Here is a 14,899-nt window from a genome sequence, read left to right on the forward strand (position 1 = left end):
ATCTGCATACTGGGAGAGGAGAGAAAAGCATGGCGACGCTCCTTCCAGAAGGGGCTGGGAGGAGGGCCGGGCTCCACCCAAAGCTGCTCTGTCGTGAGGAGGCCTACAATGCACTGAGCCCCCTCCAGACTCCGGGGCTCGCTGTGGTGAAGACACTCAAGTTAAGAGCGGGGGGCGGCGAGAGGGGCAAAGCCCTGAGCTCTCGGAGACCTCACACTGATAACCACTCACCTCTGTGTCACCAGCCTCCCAACTCGACTTAGCAACCATCCACTAAAGAGCAAACAGATCTAGGGCACAGGTGACAGAGAAGGGGTGGCACCTTCGAGAACTGATGGAGGAGGTGAGAGAGGACGAACCCTTGACCAGAGGCCCTCAAAAATTGTCTTCTGTGCCATGGATTGATTGGCTCTACACCTAGAGACTTGCCTGTCTTATTCTACACATACAGGAAAGAAGCAAGGAGCTCTGAAACACATATAAGTGTGTGCATGTGTGTGTGTGAATGTAAGCACAGATTTCTGTGTGTCTATATATGCCCCCACACACATACACACACAAGTGTGTATACTCATACGCTCACAAGAGTGAGTCACTGTACATCTGAACACCAGCTGCGCTCACCCCAGGGGCCCCAAAGCGAAGCGGCATCCTACCTCCTCTGATGCGTAGTGCTTCCTCGCCAGCAGCGATTTCCCAAGTTCAATGCAGGTCGTGAAACTGTCATTACGAGCATCGATTTCAGCTTTGATACCTTGATGATTATTCATTAATAGTTCAACAGAGGACACATCCCTAAAATTACACAAACGATACTTCCTTTAGGAGACCAAGCTTTTCAAATAAACGTGTAGGTTTCAAAACACGTAATTAATTTGAAGGAAACTGGCGGCACAGTATCTGATTCACAGTCTGAGCGCAGGCTGGGTCACTGAGCTGCAGCACAACGATGGTGTAACTCAGGCACAGCTTCACAACCTAACACTGAGAATACGGCTACTTTTATTTTTGTGTGTGCACTTAAACAATTTTTCTAGGTGGAGACCAGAAAAACCACTGGATCTCTGTTCAACCTTTTACTTTGAAATGCACTTCAGACTCTTCAAGAAGGTACAGAGGCAGTGACAGGTGTCCCCAGTTGTACCCCAGTGAGTTAGCCGCCGAAGGTTCAGGACGTGTGTGTTCTAAAGAGCAGCAAATACTGTCTCCTTATTTAGACCTGAAGACACACAGAACAGGAACCAGCCAAGCAATCAGCGACTGGCAGAGCTGTGAGAATGTCTCATCCATCAAAACCGACTGACTGGGAAGTCCTGACCTAAGGAAACACAACTGCCTCATGTATATAATAACCGTATTTCTTCTTTTGGGGCACAGTCCATTCCTCAGTTACGGTGAGGGCTGGAGCCGGCAGGGGTGAACAGGAGGCTATATATGTCCCTGCTTGTACACCCGCTAGCTCCTCTTCACCGCTTTGCATGAAACATGGCCAAAGAGAAGACACAGAACAAATACTAAATACGAATCCCGAGACACCATTAAAGCAGATGCAGAGTGTAAGAGGCACCTTTAGTAATATGTCTGAAAAGGGATAGAGTGGTTTTTGATCTGACAGACATAGAAAAAGAACTCAGAAAAGCCATCTCATGCCAGCGGTGAGGTAGAGCTAGTCCAGTCCCAGCTATGAGGCTGCTTTGAGGCACGAGGCCCACAGATGAGAGCAGGAGGGCCTGGGTGAGCGTGGACCCAGGGGACAGGGTCGGGGAGAAATGGGGAGGGCTCCACAGGGCTCGACTACACTGGGCCCCTCGTTCCCTGACAACCGTGTGCAGGAGACAAGTGGAACAGCGGCGGCGCCCCCAAAACCCCTCCCCGCCCCCGCTCTGGCCTCGAAGCTCTGGGGCAGGGCCCAGCCGGGAGGCCGGCAGCGTTACCGTGGCTTCTCCTGGGCTTCGATCTGCCGGATGACATCCTCCATCCACAGCATGAGGTCGCGCACCATGCTGAAGAAGCGGAACTTGTCCCCCGTGTCCACCAGCCGCACCCTGCGGCCCTCGCAGGCGTCCAGCAGGGCCTTCCAGGCTTCCAGGACCTCGTTCTCCCGCTTCTGGATGTCCTCGGCCTTGTCGCCCGCATAGGCGGCCTGGAGGCGGGCTGCATCCTCCTGCAGCTGTCTCACCTGTGAAGCCGCCAGGAGACGAGACGGCTCAGAGCTGGGCCTCCGCGCCACCACCCGGCCTCCCGCTCCCCCTCTGCACACCATTCTGCCTTCGCGCTGATGGGAGCCCTGGTCGGGAAAGGTCCCCGGAGGGGGCCCAGGATATGAAGACGGCACAGAAACACATGGTATGCACCCAGATACAGTAAAGGATAAACACCTAATCTGCTCCTGCATGGTACAGACAGTGTTTTTTTTAATCAGGAATGAGAAACTGCCATCAAGAACTCATTTTGAAAACACCTTTTCCATTAGCTATGTGATGTTGCTGTTGAAAACAATGTATGTATCACCTGTAAGAGCTCCCACAACGGCACATTCCAACGTGAAAAACAAAAAAGCAGCATTTAATGTAGTTAAAAATGCTGATGCCAAAGAAGGTAAAATCTTAACCAGCCAAACTTCAATAAAAACTCTGGAGAACAAGAAATGCCAATGAGTCATATGAAAATATGCTACACGGAGATACTGTAAGTTGTCATCTCCTAGATGGCAAAAAATCAAGCTTGATGATGTATATGTCAGTGAGCTGATTCACTGCTGATGGGACAAAAGGTTACAGCTCCTACAAGCAGGCACAGGCAGTACCCACCAAACTTATAAATGCGTGTGCCCTTTGATTTTATGATTCCACTTTGGGGAATTTATCCTACATATACTCTTGCACTTTTAGGAAATGAAATACACATAAGGTTATTTATTGCACCAATGTCTGTAAATGCAAAAGACTGAAAATAAAGTATCTGTTCGTCCATGAGGGACTGGTTAAATGACAATGGCACATTCATACAGCAGGCTCCCAGGCAGTCATGAAACAGAATGCGGAAGGGCTCTGTGTACTCATATGAGAAGTACTCCAAGATGACGGCTATGTAGAGAAAGCAAAGCCCAGGGAGTGTACATAATATCAATACTTTCTGTGTAAAAAGGGGGAAAAAAACAAGAAACGGCTTTCACCTTTTTGTTGGGGGCGAGGGTGGTGGTGGAGGGCAGATAGACCTTTACAAGAGAAACTAATAACCGTGGCTTATTTTGTAATTTCCTTCTCTTATGTTTTATATAAAGTACGTATTAGTAAGGCCATACTCGTGCACAACATCTAATTTAAAATACACACGTATGGGGAGCGCACACTCAATCTTCATTTACTGATCGAAGTCTGAAGACAACAGCCATCCTGAATGATAGCAGCCTTCAGAGGTCCGTGAGGGGAGTATGTGGACAAACATCACGGGGGGAGGGACACTGGGGCTTGCGGGGAGATGTACCGACCCTGATCACTCAGAAGGCTCTAGGTGGTGGTAGGTAAGGAAAAACAAATTTCTGCAAGAGATGCAAAGAAGAATCAATGGGGTTTGGTTTCCCTGGTGATTTGATTCCCATATCCTAAGAGACTTTTGGAAACATTCTTTAAATATGGCTCAGGTGTTAACTCAAATGACAATAAGCAAGTTCCTAGGAAATTATTTGAAAAGCTTATCTCCTATGTGACTAACCAAATCTTTCCAAACAAGGTAAAAAAAAAAAAAAAAAAATTTCCTGGGCCTCTAGCTGTTTTCAATTTGTTCTCACAACAACAAACAAGGTAGATGAGGAGAGCAAAAGCAGAAATTCCCGCTAGAATTAACTACTGCTTTGAGGAGTCACTGCAGACCATCATCAGGTTCCCTCATGTCCACTGTTCCTGCACAGAATGGAGGATGGTGGCGGGTCAGCTGGCATTAAGAGTAAAGCAGCCAAGGAGGAAACGCCATCGGCTTCTGGAGGCTGCACCGGGAGCCCTCCCTTCTGCTCTAACTGCAGGAGGGGCATGCATACTTTTGTGGCTGAAATGGCCTGGCCCAGTGGGTATGGTGAGGTGCAGACTATCAGGCTTGACGGAACAGACTCCTGCCCTGGACGTTCCTGGACTCTCAGTTGGCTCCTGCATCTCTCTGAGCCTCACAAAGTGAAGGGATTTAATGAAAAAAAAAAATGAAGGAGCAACTCTACCATCTCTGGAGTCTCCTGAAGTTCTAAAACTAAATGATTTTACAGGTGCAGAGGAAAGACCTGCTGCTAATAAGGCTTCCAGGCATTCCAGAAGTTCTCTTAAGCTTTTTAAAAACTGTAACAATACACACTGCAGTCCTTAAAGCATTATGGAACCGAAGCTTAGGAAGGGAATTAAACTTGCAGCGATACAGCGTGACAGGCTCAATTCAAGCCAGGGTCGGCCCTTCTCTGGTGGCCATGCTCTAAGTGCACGGCTCAGGATCCTTACGCGCTCACGTGGTGCTCCAGGGCCTTACACGCAGTGAGAGCCACTGAACAGGAAGCTGACAAGCTTCTGAATGGAGAATCCGCCAGCCGTGAAGGAAAGACTGGAAACCCGCACAACGCATGGTGGGCGCTTTTAAATTCTGCCTGATGCAGACCCTCAGCCACTCCACAAATCTCTTAAATTATCCCCCCCACACCTTCTACCTCCAGGATGGAAAAGGGGAAGCCACTTAACGTGAATGGAGCCCCAGCTGTGACCTACCTTTGCTTCTAGAAGGGGCAAATTAAGGGGAAGACAACAGCAGTAAAGGTGGTCCTTCCACAGAACAAACCCCAAAGCACACCAGAGAAGGCTGGCACACTAGATCAGGGGCTGGCCCACGGCAAAGGTGGGCTCCCTGTTTTTATAAAGCTTTGCTGGCACACAGCCACGCCCTCCACTTTCGGATTGTCCGTGGCTGCTTTAATGCTACGATGGCGGAGCTGAGTAATTGTAACGGACTGTATGTCCCACAAAACCAAAAATCTGTACTGTCTGGGCTTCTACAGAAGAAGTCTGCCAACCCCTGCACTAGATCACTGATGTGCTTCTAAAAGGTAAAAACAAACCTCCTGATATCCTCAGGGCTGATATCTTTAAGAAAACGAACTTCTTCTCTAAGATCTTGAAATTTAAGGGAAAAGGCAGATAAAATTTATTTTTCATCTAATAGACATAAGACTAAGCAGTAAACTGTGCAGGAATGAGAGTGTGAATTAGAGAGTGATTATACTACAGATCGTTACTGTTATATTGTTATCACTTTGCCAGACAGCTCTTAAACAAAGCCTTAGTGTTAACCACTTCATGGCGGGAGGGGAAGACCGGGCATAGTAAAACGTTAGAGTCTTGTTTTCTCTCTTCTCCAATACATAACTCAGACTCTGTTTGACGGAAAATAATGAGGTATCATTTTGGAAATTATTCTGGATGGATATGCCAACGTAATTCAATTCTTGTTGAGAAGGCCTAAAACTTGTCAATGTTTGTGTATGTGTCTGGGTTGTTTATTTTAATCATAAACACTGTTCATCCAACAGTGTCTGCAAAATATGGCAAACAGAATGTTACAGACTGGTAAGTTCTCCCAAATGGAGCGTTACAACAATGTGTGTAATACGTGTGTGTGCACACGCATGTCCGTTTAATTTGGGCAATTCTTTGAGGCATGTTTGCAGGAGCCAAGGAATGGAGAGAGATGCTCAGAGAGGCACAAAGACGCTGTACGGAAAGAACCCCTGCCGCCACCACTGCGCAGCGCCTCACCCACCTGAGTGCCCAGAGCCTGGATGTCGTGCTCGAACGTGGTGTGCATTCTCTGTAAGGTCTCCACTGTGTTCTGATCTCTCCCGAGCTCCTCGGGGAGTTTCTTGTGCTTGTCCTGGATGCGCCCAAAGATCTCCTTGGCATCGTGGTAAAACTTGTGCAGTTCATAGGAGGCGGCGAGGATCTGTGTCCTCGTGTCGATGAGCTCCAGGAGGTCAGCCCAGGCTTCGTTGAGCCCGTCCTTCCACTCGGCGATGGTGGCGGCATCCGAGTGTCCAGAGTTGATGAGTTCATCTGCCATGTGATTGACCGTGTCCACGCGTTCCTGCCCAATGTTCCCTGTGTCCCGGGCGAATTCCCGGAATCGCTCTTGTAGCATCTGAAACAGGGATGAGCACCAAGAAATCAGTGAGACTACTGTGAACACTTTATTTCTTGATCACGCGAATGTCCTTTGGAGAGAAATGCCTGACTTAACAGATCTCAGCTCCAAAGTCTCGTATCAGTCAGGCTTCCTCCTTGCTCACTGCCGCCGAGTAAGGCACGGGCTCCATCTCCTCTGACCAGAGGAGGACAGGGCGCACGCAGCAGAGAGGTACAACCAACCCCAAGTCGCCCGGTGATCAAAGTGTCAAACTGAAACGAAACCCCGCCATCTTTGGCTCGAGTCTGGGGTGCGTTCTCCGCTCGCAGACAAGGCACGCAAGGGGCCCTCCACAGCCCGCGCGCGCCGCACTACCGCCCGGGCTCTGCCCGCGGTACTTGCCGTGACGTGCTCGTAGTCCTGCCCCAGCTCGTGCGACCCTGCGACCACCTCCCTCTCGGCGATCCACTGCTCCAGGTCATCCACCTCCCGGTTGAGCTGGAACAGCCGGTGCCTCTCGTCCAGCTTGCCCCTCCTCTCCTCCGCCAGGTCCTTGAGGCCCGCATACAGCTTGTCCACCTTGGACTGCCGCATGCTGATGCGCTCACTGCGGGGGGCGAGATGAGGGGGACATGTTCTTCAGGGGGACAGTAAATGAGGAGAAATGCCAAGAGATCACGTTCTACAACATTTCTCAAAGGAAACTTCAAGTTAACCTATTTAGCCTAAAAAAGAAAACTCTGAAATTTGACCTCAAGTAATGAAGAGTCAACGTGTAACAAAACACAGTAATCAAGGACAAAGGCCATCCTGACCGTGATGACAGAGGGAGGGGAGAGAAATCGAAACACTCTGCACTGCTGGCTCCGTATGTCAGGATTTCCTCTGACATTAGAAGTTAACCCAGGATCCGTTCTCAGGTGCCATGCTGTCGAAGGGACAGATAACATCCCCGTCTGCACACACCTTGACCTTCTCTGGGCTGTATGCTCTTCTCTGCCAGGAGGGCGGGCCCTGCTGCTCCCATTTCCTGGGTCCTGGGGGTGCAGCATCCGTCCCCCTCCCTCCAACTTCTCCCAGAATGACAGTCTTCCAGCATGAAAGCAGTCAGACAAGGACTTATTGATGCCTGTCCTTGGGCGATGAGGAAGGCCACTTTCCTGGGAGTCCTGATCACAAACACCTGAAGGAACCCCTGTACCAACCCAGCCACTGACCTCATCTCCAACTTGCCTTGGTTAACGCACAAAGCCGATTCTTGTCTGCCTGAGCTGTAACAGGCAGTTCCAGAGAAAGCCTAAAATGACTGCCACCGAAGTGAGCGTGTAAGCCTGGTCTGTAACAGGGCAGGAGTACCACACACTCCTTTTTCTTATTCCTGAGGCATTCTCAAGACTCAATGTATAAGAGTTCAGAGGCAGCATCATTTTCTTCTCCCGGCAGCCCTTTTAATTTACAGGTCCAAGTATCCTTATCCATGGCTCTATTAAAACTAGTAATTACTTTCCTAAACTGGATGACTTTTTAAACCCAAGGGTAGGTGCTTTTATCACCTGTATATCCATGCAAGTCAATCGGTACTTCTGACGCATGACACCAATAATCTTCTCAATAGGGCTTGGCCAGCAGGAGATAATCAACCCGCAAGAGTGAGCTCCTGTAATGTAACCGTGCACCCTTCCTGTTCAGCACAGGCCTACTGGGTCTGTTTTAAAAATGCTTCCCAAAGATCTACGTTACCAGTTACTCGAGCAAGAGGCCCTGACTGGGGAGGAACTGACAGGCCAGTCTCACCTTCACAGAACGGCACTCACCTTTCAGGATGGCTGTCGGCCACCAGGGCCCGGCTGGTCTTGGAGAGCTGATGCACCGTCTCCGCGTAGTCCTCCACGGCTTGTTCTAGAATCTGGTGCTTCTTCAGCATGGAGACGGCACTCTGCTCATCCTGATTAGAGAGGGGGCCGTCACAACCACAGCCGTGCCCCCGCCCCTGACCCAAAACCCCCCGGAAGAGGGGCGCCCGGCTGACTGCGTGGTGTGGCAGGAGGAAGACTTGGCAGAAAGAAAAAAGCCACACGTGTGATATGGGCGCTGCAACACGGAGCGCTCCATGAGCATCAATGTGGACTGGCCCGTGGGAGCCTCTGAAAGACGGACGTGAGGATGACGCAGGGTGACGGGGACCCGCTGAAGTATAAGGTAAAGCCCAGGCAAACCTAGTGCATCCTGGCTGGCTGAAACACTCTCCACGGTCTAACAGATGTAGGTAACAGCGTTCTGGTGAGAATACTTTCAAATACTTCTAGATTGTCTCAAAACAAAAGCATCTAGTATACTGTAAAAGACAGACTTTGGCAAATTTCTATTTAAAAAAGCGGAGGGCATGATGAATCCAGTCTTAACGACAATACCGGGATTCAGACAAGAAAATTCTGCGTCGAGGGGCAAAGAGCCAGGTTCCAGCCACCGGTACGCACCACACTGCCCCCACGACCAAGGCGGCAACGACACGTTTCACGAGGACGTCGCCCCCACGGCCCACAAGCTCAGGCTCTGAGTCTGAGGCTCTCCGGCGGCAGGGCCGGGGGGAGGGGGCTCGGCCCCCCCGCCTCACCTTGGCCTTCTCCTCGGACATCATGTACAGCTCCTGCTCGCTCATCCACGCCTCGGCCTCGGCCGCGTCGAAGTAGTACTGCTGGGCCTTGTGCGCCTCCTCCAGCCGCCGGTGCCGCTTCTCCGTCTCCTCGATGAGGAGGCCCCACAGCTGCTTCAGGTCGGCCAGCCTCTGCCGGATGGCCTCGGCGTTGAGGGTGCTGTCTGTGACGATGCTCTGGCTCCTCTCAAAGACGTCGTCGATGCGGGGCTGGTGCCCCTGGATCTCCTTCTGCAGGGTCTGTGGGAGCAGGGCACACACGCCGGAGGCTCGCTAAGCCGCGGCAGCTCGCTGCTTGCGCCGCGCCGCGGGGGCCGAGGAGGAACCGCCAGCCCTCAGAGCTCTCCCGCTCACCGCCTCGTAGCGTGGCGCCGATCTACCAGGAGGAGCCAGCCCCAGCAGACACGCTTACCTGATTTTTCTTTATTAACAGCTGCACGGTCTGGAGGTTGTGGCCGTGATCCGTGGAAGTTGCCAAAGGCATCCTCTCTCCAACCCACAACTGGAAGGAATTGTAAACAGGTGGTCAGGGCCACTCAAAAAGAACAAATATTTGATGCAAACGAGGGCAGGAGGGGAGAGCAGGGAGGGCAGCGTGAGAGAGGAAGTGTGTTCAACCCCACTGGGGGATAAACAACAAGGTCCTACTGTACAGCACAGTGAACCATATTCAATATCCTGTGATAAACCGTAATGGAAAGGAATATGAAAAAGGACATATACATACATGTATAACTGAGTCACTCTGCTGTACAGCGGAAATTAACACAACGTTATAAACCAACTATACTTTAATAAAATTTAGAAAAAGAAAAAGAATCCCACTGGGAAGGGCGGCCTGGGGAGCCTGCCCTTCTTCTCCGATACAGGGCACGGGCCAGTCTTCCAGACCTCACTTCATCCTCAATACGGGACTCTCCGTGAGTCCTCATTCATTGTTTTTAAAACTACCGTTCTAGGGGCATTAAACCCTTGAGTTATCTTTAGAAAACCCGACATAAAAACAGAGTTACATTTTGTGTGGATATACGGAGCAGGGTTGGGACGGCTCAGCCCACTGACGTGACCGAGGTGGGTCAGGCCCAGAAGTGAGAACACGGGCACCAGGCTGGCCAGGCGGGGAAGTACTCACGATCTCGTCCTCCACGTCCCTGTTGAACTGATGGATCTCTTTGGAGGCCAGCAGGTTCTGCTTCCTCTCGCTCAGGGGCTCCAGCAGCTCCGTGAACTTGGTCTGCACGGTGAGGCGCCTGCTGTCCACCTCGTCCGTGCTCTTCCCCTCCTGGCTCAGGGCCTGCGCCTGGCTCTGGAGCTCTTCGATCTCCTTCTTCCGCACCTCCATCTGATTCTCCAGCATCTGAGGGCGAAGACAGACCCACCTTCACACCCGAGACGACGGACACACGGAGGGTGCTGTAAAATGTTCCCTTGTGGCACTGGCCAAAATGGAAGACCCAAGAATATTCACTGATACAGTGGAGAGCCCAAGAAATGGTTCCACACGGCCAGCGAACCAGCAATTAGCTCTCCACTTCGTCAGCTGATCTTTCAAAAAAAAAAATCCCTAGAAAGATTTTTTTTCAACTTGGGAGCAACAGTCAAGTTTATCCAGGAACTTAGGAGGCAAATGACAGGGGAAACAAGAATTAATTATGGGGAAACGACAGTCTTCATCTGCCTGTTCAGAAGCCGTAACGACGCTGGAAACCAGTTTAACCCCCAGCAAGGAGTCAGGTCTTCTGCTTCCAGTTCTTTTAGGCCAGAAGGACAGCCAATGTTACCATCTTCTCTCGATTTCTTCAATCAGAAAGCTGATTATTCTCTTTTAAAACACTGGATAATGGCTAAAAACATCCTAACTGTGTATTTACATGAGGAACACGAGCAAAAGCAGAAGCAGAGGTCTCTCACTCAGGAAAGACCACCCTGGGAAGCCCACACACTGCCGGCTTAGAGACAAGGGGCTGGCGTCTGAGAATAGACTGACTCTTTCCTTAGGTAGGGGAGGACTCGGCCACGCACTGCAAACCGGGCCCAGGGAGCTCCTGCCAGGTTCTGCCACCAACTTGCTTGCTCAACCTCACCAGAGCTGTTTCCTCCTCAATTCAGAGTAAATTCATTGGCCCTTAGAAGGGCTTTAACTGTGATGCAAAAAAACCCAAATTTCTTTTATTATTTATAAAGTGCCCCGAACAACTCAGGTAACTATCACATATCTAGACGTTATACAGCGAAGTATGCAAACACGATAACTTTCCTTCATGTAAATTGCGGACTAAATGAAATTAATATTTACTCAACTGTTAAGTGGTGATACTATCCAACAACCAAGATGATAATGAAAGAATATTTCCATGCATGGACACCCAACACTGCTACTGTGTCTTTCCAGTTGATTCTGGAAATGTCCCACGATGCTGTCAGAGCCCGCTGTGCTGGGTTAAAATCCCTTCCCACACCAAGGGGATGTCTGAGAACACGGTGGGCGAGTTAAGACTATCAGGACCACGGCAGGGAAACAGCCACTTGCCTGTTGCTTTTTCAGCAGGATGTTGACACTGGTGAGGTCTTTGCCATAGTCGTCAGATTGAATCTGACTCTCCAGGCCGTGCAGCCATTTGTCCAGATCTGCACAGCTCTGGGTGAAGAGTTCAGCTCTGTTTGCATCGAAGAGCCGCTGGGCCTTGGTCTGTGTGGTAGACTCAAGGACTTCCCACATTTTATGTAAACCTGTGAGTTTCTCCTTCACCACGGCTTCCGTCTCTGGCTTTTCTGAAATGAGCTGCATTCCTTCCTGGAAAACACACATACATGCAGTTTGCAGGAGAATAGGTGTCACTGTGAAAAACAAACCTGAGATATTTGATCTGTGAGTTTCCTATTCATTCAACACACACACACACACACACACACACACACACGCACGCGCAGCCTTTCCACGTAGAGTTAACTGCTCAACAAAACTGACAATGGTCTGGCCTACTGTGGTTTTCACAGGTGTGGAGCACCAAGTGATTGCTGGGGCTTAGGGACACTTAATGCCAATAACCTAAAACTCCATTCCCTCCACATCACCCCCAAGAGACCATAATACATTATTTTAACTGTTAAGAGTTTGAAACAATATAGAGTGTGAAGGAAGAGAAGGGTGGGTGGGGAATGTCACATTCATGTTCTATTGTGCTGCAGAGAACCTCCCTGTGCCGAAGCAACACATTTTAGATTATTTAAAATATATAATATTTCTAAGTTCTGTGGATCCGCTCAGTCTCTGTCACAGTCCAGCACACATAACATGATCAACAGAGTGAGGACGCCGCCCCAGGGGTTTGCGGTCCATCAGGTGCAGCAGATGAGACACACAACAGAAACTCAACTCCTAGTAGTCATCAAAAGACAAAGCAGGGCTTCCCTGGTGGTGCAGTGGTTGAGAATCTGCCTGCCAGTGCAGGGGACACGGGTTCGAGCCCTGGTCTGGGAAGATCCCACATGCCGCGGAGCGACTGGGCCCGTGAGCCACAACTACTGAGCCTGCGCGTCTGGAGCTTGTGCTCCGCAACAAGATAGGCCGCGATAGTGAGAGGCCCGCGCACTGCGATGAAGAGTGGCCCCCACTTGCCGCAACTAGAGAAAGCCCTCACACAGAAACGAAGACCCAACACAGCCATAAATAAATAAATAAGTAAATAAATTAAAAAAAAAAAGACAAAGCAGGCATTTTGTGCCACCTGGTTGGGTTTCTGCTTTTCTCCCTTCTGCTGGGTTGAAGTCAGGAGTTGGTAGGTGGAGGTGGGACTGCTCCCGGCTGTGTAACTTCTGTATGTGGTCAGATATGACTCAAATATGCTGGAAAACGTGCTAAATACAAAGGAGCTCATTTCCACCCAGTTCGTTTACTCACCACGGCCACACTGACGGAGCCCCATCAAACATCTTAACTCACCTTCTCAATTTTGTCAAGCCATTCTTTGTTGGATGCGAGTTCTGCCATAAAGGCTTGATGTTTTAACCATTTACTGTGCAGATTTCTGGCTTCATCATAAGACATGTCCTGGGCTGTAAGCATCTTTTCATTGATCCAGAGAGACAGCTAGGAAAGAAAAAAAAAAAATCAGGAAGGTTTCAGAGATTGTGATCACAGACATCAGCCTCTCTTGTGCCCGGAAAGAGCCATTATGTCGTACTACACACACTCCAGGTTTCCATGTCAACAGACAGCCAAACGTTCACTTTACAACTCTGACCTGTCACAGCAGGTATCCCCACTGTCTGGACGCTGTACTGGAGCCTTGCTCCCAACTATGTATTTAACATTAAATCCAGGAGTACAAAAGTGCCCCGAGCCAGCTTTCAAACTGCTTGGCACCCTTAACCAGCTTCGCCCCCAAAGGCTTGTGTTTAAAATTCTGCCCTAACCAGGCTAAGTCACAACCTTCTTTCTCCTTCAAATAGCCGTGCCAGCTATACCATGTTAATCATGATTAAGTGTCTTCTACTCTGTTTGGTAATCTTTTTACCCTTTTAGTTCTTTTATTTAAAAAAAACCAAAGCCCCTACTCTTTTATCCCTCCCTTTTCCTTCACAGGCCTATCTATGGGGATGCCAAAAAGCCTAAGTAACTTGCTCACTATAGGGATAAGGCAGCAACGATGCCCTCTCAATGCTCCCTTCAAGTCTGAGTCACCTTCGTCTTTTCTTCTATAGCCTCTGTCTGTAAAGAACCTTCCATTCAGACCAAGAACACTTCACAGGACTTGATTCTGAGACCCAACATGTCTTGCTTGGATCTGAACTCTAGGAAGCCTCTTCACAGAGCCTGCCAGCCACTGACAGACAGATCTGAGAAGCCTGGGGCGGGAGTCAGCCCAACCTGGCTCCTGGACACACTTCTCTTGCTGGCTTTCACCCTGATTTGCCTGGCTCCTCACTGCCCGCCTGTAGTTGGCCACACCAGCACTAACCAGGAAGAGCTTTTGTTTGCCCAGGCGAAAGATACGCAAACAAACGCAGGATCAGCCTGGAACCAGAAGCAAACGTCTTCAGGGGCTGTGCCCTTTCTCCTAATGTGACCACAAGAAGCCACTCTTACACCAGTTGCTGCCACAACGAATCTGCACCCAAACTGCTTCATGGTCCCATCACCAAAGGTTTAGAAATGGTGCATAAAACCAACAGAAACGCTTACAGAATCAACAATTCCGAGGCCATTCACTTGCACCCTGGGCTGCTGCTAGGAAAGCCTTCCCCATAAATTTGCTTCAACAATACAAAGTCTGTTCTTTGAAAATGATGTCAAGGAGGGTGATGCGGGTCATGGGAGCACCCGGGCTCTGCACATGGGTGAACCCCCCAGGCACCATCCCTACTTTCCTCAGGATACTCACCCACCACACAGGAGGGAGTGGGGTTGAAAGCAAAAGGTGGTGAGATCTTTGATGTCACGCTTTATTAAGAGAAAAAAACCCAGTAAATCTCATAAAGCCCTTTGTAAGCAAGGAGCATAGATTTGTTACACAACAGCCGAGACACTAAATTTCCTACTTTAAAAGCATTACCTATTTTCCTTCCAGTTACCTGAGTAACTAAGATCTGAAATGCTATGGCCATTCAATCTAAGGAGAAAAGAGGTTAAAAGGAAACCAAATGGTAAAACTTTCCCTTGTACTCTGTACACACACATTAAACACAATAAAAGGCATTTATCCAAAGTGCAAAGGACATTCACGTATTTGCGCTATTCATAAACAGCTACCCAAGAGAGATTTTTTAAAAAAGAGCTACATAAAAATCAGAGGCTTATAAACAAATCTGCTCTTTGCTGAACACATCATCCTACAGATAAAGCAGCGTGCAATGCAGCACAATGAAATGGAGCTACGGAACTTGCTAGCTTATCAACCCTCCATCAGCATTCTGGAATCAGAACCACAGTTATTATTTGTGGGCATTTACAAAGGTCATTTAAGAATATACTCATTCTCTGCAGAACAGAACACTGTGCAGATTGGAAAAGGATAGGAAAAAATGCTTTGATCACTGAATTAAGCTCAAAGCAAAGCACTGAACTCGCTACCCCTGTGCCACCACGTCTAGTTA

The 14,899-nt window shown here is 49.4% G+C and overlaps 1 protein-coding gene across 4 annotated transcripts in view; it reads right to left on the reverse strand.

Moving 5' to 3' along the window:
- Positions 1 to 14,899, reverse strand: part of SPTBN1 (spectrin beta, non-erythrocytic 1) — a 195,785-nt gene that overhangs the window by 13,899 nt on the left and 166,987 nt on the right. For all 4 annotated transcript variants that reach the window (XM_059943347.1, XM_059943349.1, XM_059943348.1 and 1 more), the window contains 10 exons: positions 12,747 to 12,893; positions 11,334 to 11,597; positions 9,936 to 10,160; positions 9,216 to 9,305; positions 8,765 to 9,043; positions 7,965 to 8,095; positions 6,553 to 6,757; positions 5,791 to 6,165; positions 1,935 to 2,179; positions 657 to 795 (listed from right to left, as the gene is read on the reverse strand). In XM_059943347.1, the coding sequence (XP_059799330.1) occupies positions 657 to 795; positions 1,935 to 2,179; positions 5,791 to 6,165; positions 6,553 to 6,757; positions 7,965 to 8,095; positions 8,765 to 9,043; positions 9,216 to 9,305; positions 9,936 to 10,160; positions 11,334 to 11,597; positions 12,747 to 12,893 (2,100 nt within the window). The remainder of the gene's footprint in view (positions 1 to 656; positions 796 to 1,934; positions 2,180 to 5,790; positions 6,166 to 6,552; positions 6,758 to 7,964; positions 8,096 to 8,764; positions 9,044 to 9,215; positions 9,306 to 9,935; positions 10,161 to 11,333; positions 11,598 to 12,746; positions 12,894 to 14,899) is intronic.

Source organism: Balaenoptera ricei, chromosome 13 (genome assembly GCF_028023285.1).
Source record: "Balaenoptera ricei isolate mBalRic1 chromosome 13, mBalRic1.hap2, whole genome shotgun sequence".
NCBI lineage: Eukaryota > Metazoa > Chordata > Mammalia > Artiodactyla > Balaenopteridae > Balaenoptera > Balaenoptera ricei.